This window comes from Trichechus manatus, unplaced genomic scaffold (genome assembly GCF_000243295.1).
Source record: "Trichechus manatus latirostris isolate Lorelei unplaced genomic scaffold, TriManLat1.0 scaffold00114, whole genome shotgun sequence".
Classification (NCBI taxonomy): Eukaryota; Metazoa; Chordata; class Mammalia; order Sirenia; family Trichechidae; genus Trichechus; species Trichechus manatus.
The window spans coordinates 5,960,654-5,978,553 of record NW_004444050.1 but is presented as its reverse complement, the minus strand read 5'-3'; the positions used below and the strand labels follow the sequence as shown (position 1 = coordinate 5,978,553).

General features: G+C 42.4%; 1 protein-coding gene across 2 annotated transcripts in view; it reads right to left on the bottom strand.

Annotated features, from left to right (window-relative positions):
• HECW1 (HECT, C2 and WW domain containing E3 ubiquitin protein ligase 1) overlaps positions 1-17,900 on the bottom strand; it is a 495,956-nt gene that overhangs the window by 61,434 nt on the left and 416,622 nt on the right. For both annotated transcript variants that reach the window (XM_004383962.1, XM_012557718.1), the window contains 5 exons: positions 15,046-15,129; positions 14,164-14,273; positions 8,565-8,685; positions 7,735-7,848; positions 6,890-7,042 (listed from right to left, as the gene is read on the bottom strand). In XM_004383962.1, the coding sequence (XP_004384019.1) occupies positions 6,890-7,042; positions 7,735-7,848; positions 8,565-8,685; positions 14,164-14,273; positions 15,046-15,129 (582 nt within the window). The remainder of the gene's footprint in view (positions 1-6,889; positions 7,043-7,734; positions 7,849-8,564; positions 8,686-14,163; positions 14,274-15,045; positions 15,130-17,900) is intronic.

Genomic DNA, 17,900 nt, shown 5'->3' with positions numbered 1-17,900 from the left:
GAAGGAATGAGCGCTCTATTTATTTTAACAGCCCTCACCCAAGGTGTGATTTGTGGAGTAATACTCATTTATATATACAATGGAGCCCTGGTGACATAGTGGTTAAGAGCTCAGCTGCTAACCATATGGTTGGCAGTTCGAATCCAGCTGCTCCTTGGAAACTATAGGGCAGTTCTACTCTGTCCTATAGGGTTGCTATGAGTTGGAATCGACTTGATGGCAACAGGTTTGGTTTTTTTTATTTTATACACTGAACATTCAATAAAATATTTTTATTGAACAACTTTAAGCATCAGGCATTGTGCTAGAGTAAAACAAGATAGACCAATCTCTGTTCTCCTAGAGCTTATTTCCTCGAGGGGAAGTCAGACAAAACTAGTAAGAGTAGGGGACACAGAAGAAGGCTGTGAAAGACCAAGCACCAAAATAATAATAATAATAAAAAGATCAAAATGACTAGTGTCAAGAGGCCTCCTCCAGCCACAGCCAAGTAATGTTTTCGATCCTGAGTATTGGTTACTCCTTTACAGCTGACCAGCTTGTTCAACATTTATTTCTGGTCTGTGGTGCTGGTTTCCAATGTGAAGAGAAGAGGTGGGCAGGGAGTGGGTGTTAGTAAACACATCTCCCTCCCTCTCCCATGCTGAATCCTGTCCTGGCTTGTCCTGTGGTCCAGGGATCTCCACTGTTCTTAAATTTCCAGCTTTACAAAGTCAAGGCTGTGGCCATGATAAGCCCTTTAGTCTTCTGGTTCCTCTGTTTTCTTTAGTGTTATTCAGGTTATAATAATTGTCATCTTCCTGGCAGCCCAAGTGAATCGTGTGATGAAGTGCCCTGTGGACCGAAGAAGGAAGGAGGGCCGTGCCCACGAGATCTGAGATCATCTGCAAACAAGTCCACCCCGCCAACGTTAAATGGCATCTATTTGCAGCGAGTGGCGTGGGAGATGTGATTTGAAAACCCGTGATTCTGGCTTCCTCAGTGCCATCCACTTCCCAGCTGCAGGAGCAAAGGGGACAAGGTCTTCAGGCAGGCAGGGCAGACCTGTCTGCTGCCAACATTTAGTACAATACACAGAGCAGACTTCATACGTTTCTGAGCCCTTCCAGGTGCCCTTCACAAAATGCTCATCAAAGAGCTTGACAGGCACATAAACCAAAAACTAAACAGACAAAAGACCAAACCCTATTGCTGTCGAATCGATTCTGACTCAGCAACCCTATAGGACAGAGTAGAACTGCCCCATAGGGTTTCCAAGGAGTAGCTGGTGGATCAGAACTGCCAACGTTTTGGTTAGCAGCTTAATGCTTAACCACTGTGCCACCAGGGCTCCTGATAAGCACATACTCGTTGCCGTCGAGTCGATTCTGACTCATAGCAACCCTATAGGACAGAGTAGAACTGTTCCATAGGGTTTCCAAAGGGCAGCTGGTGGATTCAAACTGCCGACCTTTTGGTTAGCAGCTGAACTCTTAACCACGACGCCAGCAGGGGCAATGAAAATGCACAACCTGCAAGCTTTCTTTGTAAAACCACTTGCCCCAAGGCACAAAGATGGCTGATAGTAGGGAAATGGACAAGAGGAATAAGTCTGGTTGCTGTTGGTTGTTGTTAGCTGCCATCAAGTCGGTCCAAGTCATGGTGACTCCATGGACAATGTAACAAAATGCTGCCCAATCCTGTGCCATCCCCATGACTGATTGCAGATCAGACTGCTATGATCCACAGGGTTTTCACTGACTGATTTTTGGAAGTAGATTGTCAAGCCTTTCTTCCTAGTCCATCTTAGTCTGAAAGCTCCGCTGAAACCTGTTCGACATCATAGCAACACGTAACCCACCACAGACGAGTGGTGGCTGTGCATAAGGTGGGTTGGCTGGGAGTTGACCCTGGGTATCCCGCGTGAAAGGTGAGAATTCTACCACTGAACGACTACTGCCCCGACTGGTTAAGACCCCCTAAGTCCAACAAGGGCTTCTTGTTCAAAGCTAAAGAAGGCTCTGAGCAGGCAACTTCAAGTTCACTCAGCCATGGCTGCAATTGCCAACAGAACAGCATCTCCCCTAATGATCCAATCTGATGCTGATCAGAGTTAGCTTTTGATGAGCGCCCTCTGGAGGGCTGTGCTTGTTCTGCATTCTAGGCTTTTCCAAGCGCTGATGACTCTGGGAGACAGAACTGTTCAGAGGCAGAGCTGTCAAACAAGAGGAGAGGCCCCCTGCCCACTTCACAGCAATTCACATTCAACCTTAACACTGAAAGGAGACTCACTGAAAAAGCTCTGTTTAGATTGCTAGTTGTTTCAGAGTTACCTGAGATTTTGTTTAAGGGATACTAGCAAGTGTCCTCAGCATGAGTGGGTGCTTCAGGGGATCAAAGACAGCGTGCTGCCTGAGGGTGAAGTCTTCAAGCCATAGGAAGATAGCAGTTAACTAGTGCCTCGAGGGCAGGCATTTTTGAGACCTTGATCTTTATAAGGGACCCATCCAGAGGACTTTGTCAATTCTTACCATAGCCCAGTATCACTTAAGTTCCTTCCCCAGTGCAGTAAAGTCTAACTGATGTACTTATGCAGCCAGAGATGGGTGGGCGGCAGCAAAACCAGGGTGAAGGGTGGGTGAGGGGCGAGTGCGGGGCAGCTGTCGAGGTACGGTAACTAATGCAAAGGGACCTGAGGCCGTGCTCAAGTAGGTGGTGAAATACAGCGCAGCCCACAAATGCAGAGTGTCTTCTGAGACTTTCCAATAGGACTTCACCTGTGGCCCTATTTTGTGTCTGCATTGAGAAGTGCTCTTTTTCAAGTTTCCTTCAGGGCGTTGAGTTCTGTTTACCCCACCATGGTGCTTACCCCTGCTGTCCTCTGCTACCGTCCAGAGCATGACATCTAATTCTTGGACACTCTTCCTCCCTTGATGCTCTAAGCTTCATCCTCCCAGTCCTTTGTTCTGAACCCCTAGAGACCTCATTCTATAATTCTGTGGCTTCCACACCACCTCTGGCAGGCCTGTTCACGTCTGTCTCCTCCTGTCACTCACACTAGTCTTTTTTTGAGGACCTCCTTCTCCTTCTAGGCCCGGTTCCTTCTCTCATTATACTCCGTCTGGCCAATCCTTCGTAGCTTCCCTCCTAGATCCTGCTCTGCCCAGCCCTCACTCATCGGTGTGGTCCAGAGCTCCTCCACGGGCCTCAGCTCTCCTCACTGTCTGCATGAGCTCTGGGTGGTCCCATCTCCTCCCACAACTTGACTCGCCCTGTGTTGGTGTCTCCCAATTCTCAATTTCTAGCCCAACACTCTCCCACTAACCAGGTCCATATTCCAATTGCATGTAAATATATCAACCTAACATCAAATACTATCAACCTATTTATCACAGAAGCTGCAAACTCTACAGGTCAAAGAGTGAATTTCTCATCTTTCCTCTAAATGTGTTCTATCTCACATAACCCCCACCTTATTATGCAATCAGAAACCTCAGATTTATTCTACATTCCTCTCTGTCTCTCACCTTACCATTCAGTCAGTGAACCAACTAGGTCAATGTCTTCTCCTTCCGAGACGTCCCTAAATTCAGTGCCTTCCTCTGCTTAGACATTGACTTTACCTTGGTGTTGTCTCTCTTTATCTCTGTCAATACAGCAACAGTCTTGTAACTGGTCTCACTGCTTCCAGTCTCACCTCCTCAAATTTATTCTCCACATAGCAGTAGGATTTAATTTTAAAAACATAAATCCCATCATAACATCCTCTATAGAGAATACGTACATGCTGACTGACTCCCACCTCCATCTCCTGCCTCACTTTCCACCATGATCCTGGAGGCCACGCTCTGCTCTGATCAGCCTTCACTGCCTGCTGAAACTCTATTCCCTCTCATGCCTTTATATTCTTATCTCTGGTTTTGGCCCCTTGACATGTCTTTTCTCCCTCTCTTTGTAAGATTCACTGACTTCATTCTTCTCTCCCCACCGTGGGCCCAGTGAGATATCTTTTCTTTGTGATTAAATACAATTCTCAATTTTATATATGTATCTAACACTAATACATACATGCATACACATATACATACATATGTATAATGGATGCAGAGCAAATGATCTCCTTTATGTTTTTAAAGAGTAAAGATGCCACTTTGGTGATTAAGGTGCACCTGACCCAAGCCATGCTCTTTCAATCGGCTCATATGCATGCAAAACCTGGACAATGAAAAAGGAAGACTGAGGAAGAACTGATGCACTTGAATTGTGGTGTTAGCAAAGAATATTGACTCTACTGTGGACTCCCAGAAGAATCAAATCAGTCTTAGAAAAAATATAACCTGAATGCTCCTTAGTGAGGATGGCAAGACTTCAACTCACTTATTTCTGACACGCCCTCAGGAACGATGAATCGCTAGAAAAGGGCATCTTGTTTGGTAAAGTAGAGGGTCAGTGAAAAGAAGGGAAACCCTCAAGGAGATAGATTGTCACAATAGCTGCAACAATGGACTCAAACATACGAAAGATCATGAAGATGGTGCAGGACTGGGCAACGTTTTGTTCTGTTATGCATAAAGTCACCAAGGGTTGGAGCTGATTCAAAGCAACTAACAACAGCAAGAATAATTTTAATTGTTGGCTTACTCACATGTACCCCTCACTACTGCTCCTTGAGGGAAGAGACGTTGATCCTTTCATCTTTGTATCCTCTCAGCACATAACATGCACTTCAGTTATAATTGTTAAATTAATGAATGTATTCACCACCATACCTAGCATGGTCCCATATGTGATGATATTTGATGAATATTTCTTTATGGGTGGCTGATTCCAATTCACAGTCTCCAAGACACCATGTCAAACTTTCATGACCTGTGGGACACAGAGTACCCACCTACGTTTTCTGCCTCTTGGGTTTATTGGGAAGCTGCTGTCCCACTGACAGTATGTGCTGCCAGCAAGTGGAGACCTGTATAACTGTTTGAAATGGAAGAAACGGGTGTGTGCCACAAATTACTGTTTTTACAGGGTATTGTATTATGCAGGTATGATTATGCAAAACATTTTTTTCCTTGTAAGTATATTTCCTGGTTCTTGTGTGTTATTTAGAAGCTGCATTTCTCACAATGATTCCATGTTTGCATGAATACCTCATTTTCAGGCACCATATATTGTATGCACCTGTCAAGGGATCTGGGAGGCAATGGAGAGACTGCAGCACTAAGAAGATGGAGACAAACCACAATTACGAGCAGCCATTGCAAGGTGCCTTTATGAGCTATCTCATGTCTTGAAAAGTTTTACCAAATAAAATGAACTGCTAAGATAACATGATGTTTTTCTTGCCTCATCCCAACAATCCTACCCCTGCAAGACCAGAGGGACATTTGTGTACCACATAATATATATCAAAATACATTTACCTACCAAAAATTCAGACACACTCAATGATTCAGGATGCATCCCATTAATGAAAAAACACACCAACAAAAAATTAAAAGCAAAAAATAATTCAGTCATGTGCACAAAGAGAAGATTGAGGAATCCATTATGTACAATCTGTGCACATATATATTCTTGTGTCATGGGCTGTAGCTCTCTCTACTGCTGGGATGGAGCCTGCCTGGATGTGACCTCAGTGACAGCTTCCATTCAGTTTTCAGGTTCACAAACCCCTTCCATGACAACTTGCTGCTCCAGCTCCCCACTGCCTGTGTTTCTGCCTCACAGGCTCTGTCATCTGCTTATTGATAAGTTACAGGGAAAGGAGAGATGAAAGCTGATTTTTGTTTCAGAATTTATGCCAAATGCTTGATGTAGACACACTCTCGTCCCAGATCAACAACTTCAGAGTCAAGTGGGTGTTTGGAGAGAGAGGGCATGTGCAATACCTGCAAGCATCACACAAGGGTGGGCTACACTGACGTTGTACAACCTAAGTATGAGGACTTGGACTGTAAGCCCAGCAGATGCCAGGTACCACCCAGAAGCTCCCCTCACCAGCAACACATTATAATAGACAAGTTCAGATAAGAACCCACATGAGTAGTCTCCAGGACTCATTTTCGTTTTCACAGCAGGGGCTCCTGCAATGACAGCAGGGGTAATTTTCCAACCAGGTGTGGTGATGGAACTGAAAAGTGGCTGCATCCTTGATGTCTTGAGCAGCTGCCTGGAGACTTCTAACACCTACATATGCAGTATCACCCACAAAATTGCACACAATTGACCAATACCTATCTTCTTACATATATCAGTAAATAGTAATCGAATGTCTCAATGGGAGATGACCAAAGAGAGATTGGGTTTTAGAGTCAGAAGGGTGCTTAGGAATCATCTGACTTAATAGCCTTATTTTACAGTAAGATGTAGGAGCTGATGTTGGTGTCTGCCCAAGCTCTGAATGGTCCCTTCTTCTCCCATGACTTGACTTCAAATCAAGTCCAAGGTCAAAGCCATTGGTCCAAGGTCAAAACAGTTCAAAGCCCTGAGTGTCCCAAAAAGCCTCTTACGATTTCAGTGGCATTATCGATATTCACCAATTATAGCTACTTGCCTTATTGTTCTCTCAGCAGGCAATTATTCTATCTTATATCAATTTGCACTCGATATATTAGTGTCTGTAGTCATTTTTTTTGTATTCTGGATGAAGTCTAACAGAAATCTTCCTCCTAGAGCTTTGTCATTCACTCTCAATTGTTGTTGTGGTTAGGTGCTGTCGAGTCGGTTCCGACTCATAGCGACCCTGTGCACAACAGAACGAAACACTGCCTGGTGCTGCGCTATCCTCTCAATACCTCTCCTGATATTCTGTCCACTGCTCTGAACATAGCAGCCCTCGAGAAATGCTGCTGACTTCTGGCTCAGAAAAACTAGAAATTTCAAACATAAGAAAGCAAAAACTAAGTCTTACCATTCAAGGTGGTTCTCCACGAACGCAGACATGGGGCTGATCTGCACCGTGTAAGTGTCATTTGCAGAGTATTCAAAGAGCCCATAGTAAGGGTTGAAGAGCTCCTGGGATAGCAGGAAGAAGAACTCTCGAGAGGGACCACTGTAGTCCAGGCTGCAAAGGAAGCAGAGGCCCAGGAAGCTCAGGATGTGCCTGGAGGATGTCCATGAATGGGCTCTCACCCCGTCAGTGTTCCTTAGCCTTTTTTTCAACCACATCACATGTAGGGGATAAAACACACAGCTGGCCCACCAAAAACAGGGACTTGGGTGTGCACATGGGGGGCATAAAAAAATTTTCCGTGATACTGGGTGTATGTGTGTGTGTCTGTTTATGAACTGGAAAAGCTTCAAAGCTCATTATGATGTACCCTCTTGGAGAGTTTGCCTTTCATAGTTGAGATATTTTCTAGGAAACCACTGAAATTATATGAAAATTTTGACATGTAGTTGTATACGTGCATTTTAGAGGGGAAGAGTTTGCTTGATTAGATACTCAGAAGGGTATCTTTACTGAAAAAAAAAAAAAAAATCCAGTGATTTCGGGCTGGGTTTTTGGCTTACTCTTTGGACATGTGGTCTCAGACTCTAGTACATGCCGATAATCTTAGTGTTTGGAAGAACCTGAAACCTAAATCTTGAAAATACCTGGAGAGAGAAAGACCTTCTCTGAGGGCATGACCAGAATCACCTTGGGCAAAAGGTTTAGAGCTACCACTCTGTTCCTTCTCGAAAAAAATCATCTATGATTCTTGGTCTCTGGCCTGTCCCCACCCAGGTGTCCGCGTAAAATGGCTGGCGCCTCACCCCTCCTCGCCAACAAAGGTGACATAGAGCTTGTTCCGCTGGAGCTCTTTTCGGGAATAGGCCATCACCTGATTGAAGGTCCCCTCCAACAAGTGGTCCCGACGAATAACGAGCCTAGGAGGGAGAAGAAGCAACATGGGCTGTGAGCAGTGTCTGCGTTCTACGTGAGCAGCGAGTGCTCAACAAGAGATGGAAGGGCAAGACACTGAGTCAGCAAGGGACTCATTTTAACAATCTTTTCCAACATTGGGACCTCAAGGAAAACATGTATACTTTTACAGTTGGATGATTCCATCATATTGGACTACGTTTAAAATTCTTTTTGATCAATTCCTAGGCATGTCTCTTAAGCTGGATTCCTAAATTCAGGTTTGACACTTACTTACACATGAGAACAATGAACTCAGAAGGAAAACAACGAACAGCTTTTTACTTGGACTTCGATTAAAAAGTTACAAAGAGTCCATGGATTTGACTAATGAGTTAAATTTTGTCCCAAGAATAAATGGAGGGAAATATAAGATTTTTTATTTGGTTTATGCTTCCCTGTTCACTAAAAAGGTCTATCATTGATTTTCTACATATTTTTGTCTGAAATCTACTCTTCTTTCTCTCTCTCCTTCTTCCCCCTTACCTTCCTGCCTCCCATTCAGTTTCTTAACTTCCTTTCTTCTTTCTTTCCAACTTCCTAACTTCCTTTCTCCTTTCCATGAGCACAGCTGCTACCACAGCAGGGTATCCAATCTCTAAAAACCACTACAAAGGTACAGGGGAGAATGAGATAGAAAACTCTATCATCTGAATTTTGTGCCAAGCACTGCAGTACTCACTTAATTTTCCCTGGACCCTGACCAAATCCTTTGGCTTCCAGCTTCCGGTAGAAATTTCGGAGCTTGGCTTCAAAGTCTCTCCGGTACGGTGAAGGGGCTCTTGCACTGGCTCTCTGTAAGCCTGCAGAGAAAAGCACATGGCAGCTTTTTATTGGAGCCACGGTAGAGGGAAGAGCTGACCAGAGGCACATTCCTGCGTCTTCATGTTTTTCTTCTCCAAGATGTGTCCCCTAATTTCCATTGCTCCCTCAGTTACTTTTATAATAAACAGAAATAATATAATAAAGAGAAAAATAAATTCTGATGGGAACAAATATTTATGTCTTCCACTCCAATTATTGCAAGCTGTATTTATCTTAAAAATGCGGGTGAACAGTGTTTTTGATTTAATTATACTTAGATAATCTAAAACAATTAGTACAAACCAAACTATACTGAGCTTTTCTTGCAATTTGCTGTAAATATAAGTAAATTGTAACTATAATATGGTAATTAGAACTGTAATATATGTGTTTAACATATTCTGTCATTATGCTGATATGAAACATATCTGTCCATTAGGGCCTAGAGCATTAAGGGGTTTATATTAGACTACCTTGCATCAGAAAATTAAGAATTATAATAGTAATAAGTAATAGTAATAATAAAATATACAATAATAAAAATAACAGTTACCCACTGTCGCTGTGAGTTGGAATCAACTTGACGGCAACAGTTTTGTTTTTTTTTTATAATCCAGGTACTGAGCTTATAATCTAGGGAAGACAGGTACTGATAAACTCACAGTTTATCTGTTATTTCACAATAGAAAGAAATAGCTATATAATTACAAGCTGAGATAATTGATACTCATGAAGGAAAGGAATCCAGTTCTTTGAGACCACAGAACACTTGGCCAAGTATAGGAAGGCTTCCCTGAGGAAGATCTGAAGGATGAGTAGGTGTGAACTAGACTGAAGGCTTCTCTTTAACTAAGAGAAGAGATGAGCAGGAACAAGAGCAATCCAGGTAGAGGATCAACATGTGCAAAGGTCCTGTGGCAGAATGGGACGTGGTGTTGTAATTTGTTTGGAGGAAAGGGTGTGAAGGGCAGACTGATACAAAGCAGGATAAGGTGCACTTTGCTAAGAATTTCTGTTCTATCTTAAGAGGCAAATAGGAAACCATCATATGGGGGCTGATATGATGTGACTTGAGTTATGACACCAATTTTTCTGCGTAGAAAGAAAAAAAAATGAAGAGGGCTGGGGGAATTTAGGGAGCTCAAACTCGACTAGAATGGTGCCAGTGGTGATGGGGAGAAGTGGACAGATTGCAGATTTATTTAGGAAGCAATGGATTGTGTGTAGGTAGTGAAGGAGAGGTAGGTTTTTGATTTTTTTAACTAAATGGACTGTAGTGACATTCACGAGATAGGGACCACTGGAAAAACAAATCTGTGGAGGAAGGTCATGAGTTTGCCCTCTATGGCAGTGCCTTTGAGTGTTTGATTGGAGAGAGGCATAGTTTGAGGGAGAAAAGAAGAAAACCTAGGACTGAGCCTTGGAGATGGTAGGAAGAGGAGGATGACCCTGAAAACATGGCCAGAAAAGTAGATGAAATGCCTAGAGTGGTGTCACAGAAGCTGATTGAAGAGGGCACTTAAGGAGGAGAGAGTCAATACTGTTAAATGCCGCAGAACGGTCAGGAGGAGCCCCAAGAATTCCCATTGGATTGGGTGACCAGATGTCATAGCGACCTGAGTGAAGGCACCTCCTCTGCTGTACAGGTGTGAAGGGGGATGGGCACAGGTTTGGTAAGCTTGTAGGTTTGGTAGCAGCACTGGAAAAAAGTTTCTCCTGAATGGCTTCAACTTTCTCTGCAAAGAAAGAAGGGGGGTCATTTGCTAGGACAGAGGAGGGGACACAGGGCGTTGGAAGTTTGATGGGAGTAGAAAACTTGAAATACCAGTAGACAGTAAGTTTTCCAGAGAAATGTAATAGAACTTCTTTTGGGTGTTCTTTACTGAGGAGAGAGATAGCTAATTTATAATCAATGATCTGGAGGGCAGTGGTGGTTCAGTGACAGAATTCTTGCCTTTCATGTGAAGACCAGGGTTTGATTCCCAGCCAATGCACCTCATGTTCAGCCACCATTCATCTGTCAGTGGAGGTTTGTGTGTTGCTGTGATGCAGAACAGGTTTCAATGGAGCTTCCAGACTGAGGGACCAGGAAGAAAGACCTGGAGATCTATTTCCTAAAATTAACCAAATATATGCTCAAAATATATGTTGAAATCCTTGCACCTGTACCTGGAAATATACCCTTGTTTGAAAATGGGGCTTTTCTTTTGTTATGTTAATTAGGTCGTACTAGTGTAGGATGGGTCCTAAAACTAATCACTTCTTTTTTGGGGGAAGAGGGGAGTTTATTGTGCTTTAGATGAAGGTTTACAGAGCAAATTAGTTTCTCATTAAACAATTAATACACATATTGTTTTGTAGCATTGATTGCCAACCTCGCAACATGTCAACGCTCTCCCTTTCTCCACCTTGAGTTCCCCATTTCCATTCATATAGCTTTCCTGTTCCCTCCTGCCTTCTTGTCCTTGCCGCTGGGCCGGTGTGTACATTTAGTCTCCTACACGTGGTTGAGCTATGTGTATTATTGTTTGTTTTATGGGCCCATCTAATCTTTGGCTGAAGGGTGAACCTCAGGAGTGACTTCATTACTGAGCTAAAAAGCCGTCAGGGGCCCATACTCTCCAGGTTTCTCCAGTCTCTGTCAGACAAGTAAGTCTGGTCTTTTTCTGTGAGTTTGAATTTTGCTCTACATTTTTCTCCAGCTCTGTCCAGAACTCTCTATTGTAATCCCTATAAACACAGCAGAGTAGATACTGAGACACACACGGGGGGAAAAGGAAGACAGACGGTGGAAACAGATGCTGGCAGCTACTGGAAACTGAAATAGACAAGGAAGGACCTCCCCCTAGACCCATGCCCTGAACTTGGACTTTCAGCCTTCTGAACTGTGAGAAAATAAATTTCTGTTCTTTAAAGCCACCTACTTGTGGTATTTCTGTTACAGCAGTAATAGGTAGCTAACCTGGTAGATGACAGCAACCAGGAGAGAGGAAGAGAGGTGAGACAGCTGAGTGGTGAAAGCAAGGAAGCATGGAGAACACCAGCCACCCCTTTGGTCCTGCAGGACCTGGGGTGTGAGGGGACCAATAGCCACCATTGAAAACAAGATGTGTCCTCCATGGAATGCCAGGTTTCCATTATGGCACACAGGTGCCTGTACAAGGCTATAAATGCAAGTATAAATTTTTTGTCAACTATATTATATTTTATAATATTACAACTTTTACTATGGGTCCTACTACCACTATCCCTATTGGCATCACTATAATTATTTTCATTAACAATATTATTAAAAATAATTATTAATATTATATTATTAATTAATAATATAATTATTAATATTATATTATTCTAATATTACTTCTAATAATTATTTTCTAATAATTAATGCTTTGCAAAATACTTTTGCATAAGCTTCTATGATTAACCATCTCTGCAGCATCCACTTAAATGCTATAAAAGTCCAGGATAAGGAGAATTATAAAATCAGTATCAAAATATTTGGATTAGTTAATCTAGGACTCTGTGGTTAAATCTGGAGAATAAAGAATTAATCCCTTTGACAAAATGGATTGAATGATGGTTTGGATTCAGCGCATCAATAATGTCTGTATCAGGAAAACTGATTCGTTTTATAAAAGTTATTATCAAATAATTCTTGTTTAGCAGATAACTCATTATTCTCTCTTATTTCTCTATTTGCAATATGGTATCTCTCCATATAATAATGCTACAATTATGCTTTACTGACAAAGCCTTTGGAGAAAGTGTAGACATCTGATCAGGCTGGGACCACCTCCATAACAAAATGGCAGATGATCATGCAAACCAGCAGCTCCCCTAAACAGAATGCTTTGCTCCCCAAAAGTGGTTCACCCTGTGCACATGGGAAACGTCTGATTGCCCTAATGTTGGCTCTGACGAAGCCCCTGGTCTTCCATTTCCCAGGCAATGGGATCCTAATTTTGTTGGAGTCAGAGGCCTCAAGCATGAGCATTTCATTAATATTGCCTTTGGTATACTTGCTTGGGGGAAGTGACAACAAGGAGATACTGCCTTAAAAAAGAGATTTTAGCAATTAGTAAATTACCTCTAAAAGGCAGTTCTGAATGATAGGACAGGGAAGAACCAAAATAAAAGATATTCCAATTTTAGAGACATATGGCAACACTGGACGATACCAATTCTGAGGGCGCCACCCCTCCTGAAGGACAGAAGATTTAGCATATTGCTCAATTCTGTTTCTTTTCTGAATTTTCCCACTGGCTTCAAAAGCCAGGCTTGAACCCTAACTCTAGAGGTTGTGAGATAGAGAGTTATAAGATTTTCCAAATTAACCTCTTTCATTTTAAACATTTTGAGCTTTAGTTATAAAGGAAATGTGGGTTTACCAGAGAGACTTACAACAACATAATAACACAAGCCAAACAATCGGGGGAAAACTCTCCAATATCTGGATCAGACGGATTTGACCTAAGGTAATAATCTTGATCCATCCAGGAAATAAAATCTTCATTTTCCCCTAAACGATTCAGCATATACTCCCTTATTTGGAATGGGAAATACCTAAAAGAATTTTTATATCATGTGTAATTTATTCTAATATATAAAGTAAACTTAAGGAGAACAGTTTCACATCAAGGAAGAAAACAGTTGAAATCTTCACAGGCACATCGTGGTGGTCCCACAACCATGCCTGCTCCCCTTTGCAGCTTAAGAAAAGCTACCAAAATTGGTATCAAATAAAATTCTGAGTCGTAAGGCAGAATGTTTCAGAAATTACTCTTCCATTTAAATGTGTGAAGAGTGCTTTTGGAGTGCAGTAGCAATTCTGGACAGGGGTCAGCATACTAAAGGGCCAGATGATAAATATTTTACTCAACTCCTCTGTTGTAGCAGAAAAGCAGCCAGAGACACATGAATGAACTGGTGTGGTTAGGTTGCAATACAACTTTTTTTTATGGACACCAAAATTTGAATTTCATATAATTTTACATGCCATGATATATTGTTCTTATTTTGATTTTTTTTTCAACAACTAAAAATGTAAAATCCATGCTTAGCTTGGGGGCCATACAAAACCAGGCATAAGTGTGTTGACACTTGATTTAGACAGTGTGTTTCTGACCATAAGACTGAGACAGGGAAGGAGGAAGGGAAGGAGAACACACGTACAACTTATACCTCCCCTTCACTTCACTTTCATCTTGTGGAAGCACAGGCGGCCGGCCACTTAAACCAGCAACCCAGTTGCTGTGGAGTTGACCAGGACTCATGGCAACCCCATGTGTCAGAGTAGAACTATGCTCCGTAGGGTTTTCAGTGAGTGATTTTTCAGAAGTAGATCACCAGGCCTATCCGCCAAGGTACCTGTGTGGACTCGAACTGCCAACCTTTTGGCTAGCAGTTGAACATGTTAACCATTTGTGCCACCTAGGAACATTTACAGGAGGTACTTTGCCAGATAGCCAAGTTACCTGGGGAATTCTGAGGTGAAGAACAGGGTGAGCAGCGGGGAGAGAAGCTGTACCCAGGGTGGAAGGCAGCCTGCAGGGGGACGTAGGACATGATCTCTTCCTCAAAGAGACTGCAAAGTAAAAAAAAAAAAGTTAGTTCTCTGTCCATGAGGAAGTGTTCAGGCATTGGGGGAAGAGCAGTTAAGTTTTCACAAAGCAACAAAAGCAATCAGATTTAAGGACCATGTAAGAAGATAGGCACATTCCAGCTTGCAAATTCTCAGAGTTTTTGCAAACATTGATTAATCCTATGACAAAGTCTCTGTCAATTACTGTATGTAGCTCTGGATAGCCCAGTTTTTCTTCTTTTTATTGTTGTGCTTTAAGTGAAAGTTTACAATTCAATTTAGACTCGCATACAAAAATTTATACATACATTGTTATGTGACCCTAATTGCTCTCCCTATACTGTGACAGCACACTCCTCCTTTCCACCCCTGATTTCCCGTGTCCATTCAGCCAGCTCCTGACCCTCTCTGCCTTCGCATCTCCCCTCCGGACAGGCGCTGCCCATTTGGTCTCATGTATCTACTTGAGCTAACAAGCACACTCTTCACGAGTATCATTTTATGTCCTACAGTCCAGTCTAATCTTTGTCTGAAGAGCTGGCCTCGGGAATGGTTTTGGTTTTGGATAGATAGCCTAGTTTTAAATGTAGAGAACGTGGTGGTACGAGGTACAAGGTTGAGAACGCTACTTCAGTTGAAGCCACTAGAATCCCCGTCGGACCAACAGTGAATGTTTCCATCCCTGCCCCTCTCACTGGGGCTGTGCTGCAGAACTGCCCAGTGAAGATGCTTTTCCTGATGCTATTTCAGAAATGTGTAAGGCTTAGCCCCTTACCTCAGTAAAATGACTAGATCTGCATCACAGGACAACTTTTCAAGCCCATGATTACCCTCAGTCCGAATATAATGGATTTTCTCCCTAGAATAATGTGGGAAAGAAAATAAGAATTACACATCAAAACATAAGCTAAGTGTAATTTTACATGTCAACTTGGCTAGGCAGTGGGCCCCAGTTCTTTGTTCAAACACTAGTCTAGTTGCTGTTATGAAGTAATTACATGTTGTCTTAGTTATCTAGTGCTGCTATAACAGAAATACCACAGGTGGATGGCTTTAACAAAACAAGTTTATTCTCTCACAGGGAGAGGCCAGAAGTCCGAATTCAGGGTGCCAGCTCCAGAGGAAGGCTTTCTGTTTCTGTTGGCTCTGGGGGAAGGTCCTTGTCATCAATCTTCCCCTGGTTTAGGAGCTTCTCAGTGCAGGGACCTTGGGTCCAAAGGATGCGCTATGCTCCTGGAGCTTCTTTCTTGGTGGTATGAGGTCCCCTTGTCTCTCTGCTTACTTCTCTCTTTTATACCTCAAAAGAGATTAACTCAAGATACAACCTAATCTTGTAGATGGACTCCTGTCTCATTAACGTAACTGCCTCTAATCCTGCCTCATTAACAACATCATAGAGGTAAGACTTACAACATATAGGAAAATCACATCAGATGACAAAATGGTGGACAATCACACAATACTGAGAATCATGTAGCCAAGTTGACACACATTTTGGGGGGACACAATTCAGTCCATAACATGTGATTAAATCAGTTTGCCTTGGGCAGAGCAGATTATCATCCATAACGTGTGTGCGCCTTATCCAGTCAGTTGAAGGCCTTAAGAGCAACACCGGAGGTTTCCTGAGGGAGGATTCTGGCTCCAGATTCTACACAGATGGTCTGCCAGAATTCTTCTCCCTTCCCCACAAATCCAGGACACAAGACTGTCTACAAATCTTGGATTTATCAGCCCCCCACAATTGCACGAGCCAATCCTTAAAATAAACCTCTCTTTGTCTCTCTCTCTCTGTATATGGTGCAATGGTTAACCAAAAGGTTGGTGGTTCTAACCACCCAGCAGCTCTGCAGAAGAAAGACCTGACAATCGGCTCCCATAAAGATTACAGCCTAGAAAACTCTATGGGGCAGTTCTACTCTGTCACTTGGGGGTGCTATGAGTTGGATTTGACATCACTTGACAATGATATTTATATATATTACTGTTGGCTTTGTTTCTTAGAAAACCCTGGCTGAGTCACTAAGGAAACAAGGAAACATCCTTTTTTGATCCCTTTTTTCTCTTCCAATATGGTGGAACAAGCAACGTCCTAACACTCAGTGTATTTCATGGTATTCTAAGCTTTCATTGCAGGTTCATGGTGCTCTGCAGGTGATGGCCTCTACTCAGACTCACACAGTTACAGAAGGCAAGGAACAGAACAAAGTCAGGTCCTTGGTTAGCTAAGACAGGAGCTGAGGACTGTACTGGAGTCATAGCGTATTGAAAGCCATGTGAGGAAAGAGTGAGGGGGGAAAATCTCTTGAGAAATCTCATGCCTGGTGGAAAACTTGTAATGCCACACTGGCACAGGGAGGACCTCCAGAGTAGACAAGACTTAGTCTCCCAGGTCGGTGTAGTGGTTAAAGAGCTCGGCTGATAACCAAAAGGTCGGCAGTTCGAATCTACCAGCTACTCCTTGGAAACCCTATGAAGCAGTTCTGCTCTGTCCTATGGGGCAGTTCTACTCTGTCTTATAGGGTTGCTGTGAGTTGGAAGCAACTTGACGGCAACAAGTTTGGTTTTTTTTTTTTTTTTTTTCAGTCTCCCAGGTCAGTATGAGCACAGGCATCAATTTGACTCTGTTTAGGAACCCTGGTAGCGCAGTGGGTAAGAGCTACGGCTGCTGATCAAAAGGTCGGCAGTTCAAATCCACCAGCTGCTCCTTGGAAATCCTATGCAGCACTTGTCCTCTGTCCTATAGGGTTGCTATGAGTCAGAATTGACTCAGCGGCAATGGGTTTGGTTTTAGGTTTAGTTACACTCAACATATTCTGATCCTTTCCACAACCTCCAACTCCAACCTGGGAAATCGTTCCAAGTAAGTGTATGGACAAATAACATTTGGTTGAAGCAACTTAACTTTCTAATTTTCTCCCCTGACATTACTCAAATATTACAAGGAGCATAGCCAAGAATCATTCCTTTTCATGTATGCTTCAAAGGAAATAAATTTTTTTTGGCCTTTCTTATATGCAGCAGAAATCTGGAAAGATTTAAAAATTGATTTTTTTTTGATGTTTAACTTTTTTTCTTTATGTTTAAATTTTTATTTCAAGATAATTTTAGATTCACATGTAGTTGCAAGAAATAATACATATAACCTTCACCCAACATTCCCCAATGATAACATAAGTATAATTTTTAAAAATCTATTTTGAATAATATTGCAAATATAACTTTTTCCTCTCTCTGACTACATTAACATGAATTCAGTTCTTCATCATAAATAGAATATCTTCAGGCAAAAATATAATTGACTTGGCTCTTTGGTGTGCAGACTTTTTTAAGAAGGCAATGGGAGCTTTCTTGGCCTCTTCAAAAATACACAAAATAGGGTTAAACCGAAAAATGCACCGTGCTCAAATCTATAGAAAAAGCAATAAGTTCTACCTCTAAGCAGGGCTGTGGGGAGAGGTGGTTTGCTTTTCGTCTCTTGGCCCTTTAAAATGGCACCGATTCACGCTCATATCATGATTCCGGGACATGCAAAGGCTCTGTCACAGTCAGCAGTGCCCAGTCTGCTGGTTCCCTTAAGCTTGACCCCCTGAAGAGGAAGTACTCGCTCTTGTCTTTCTGTCTTTTTCA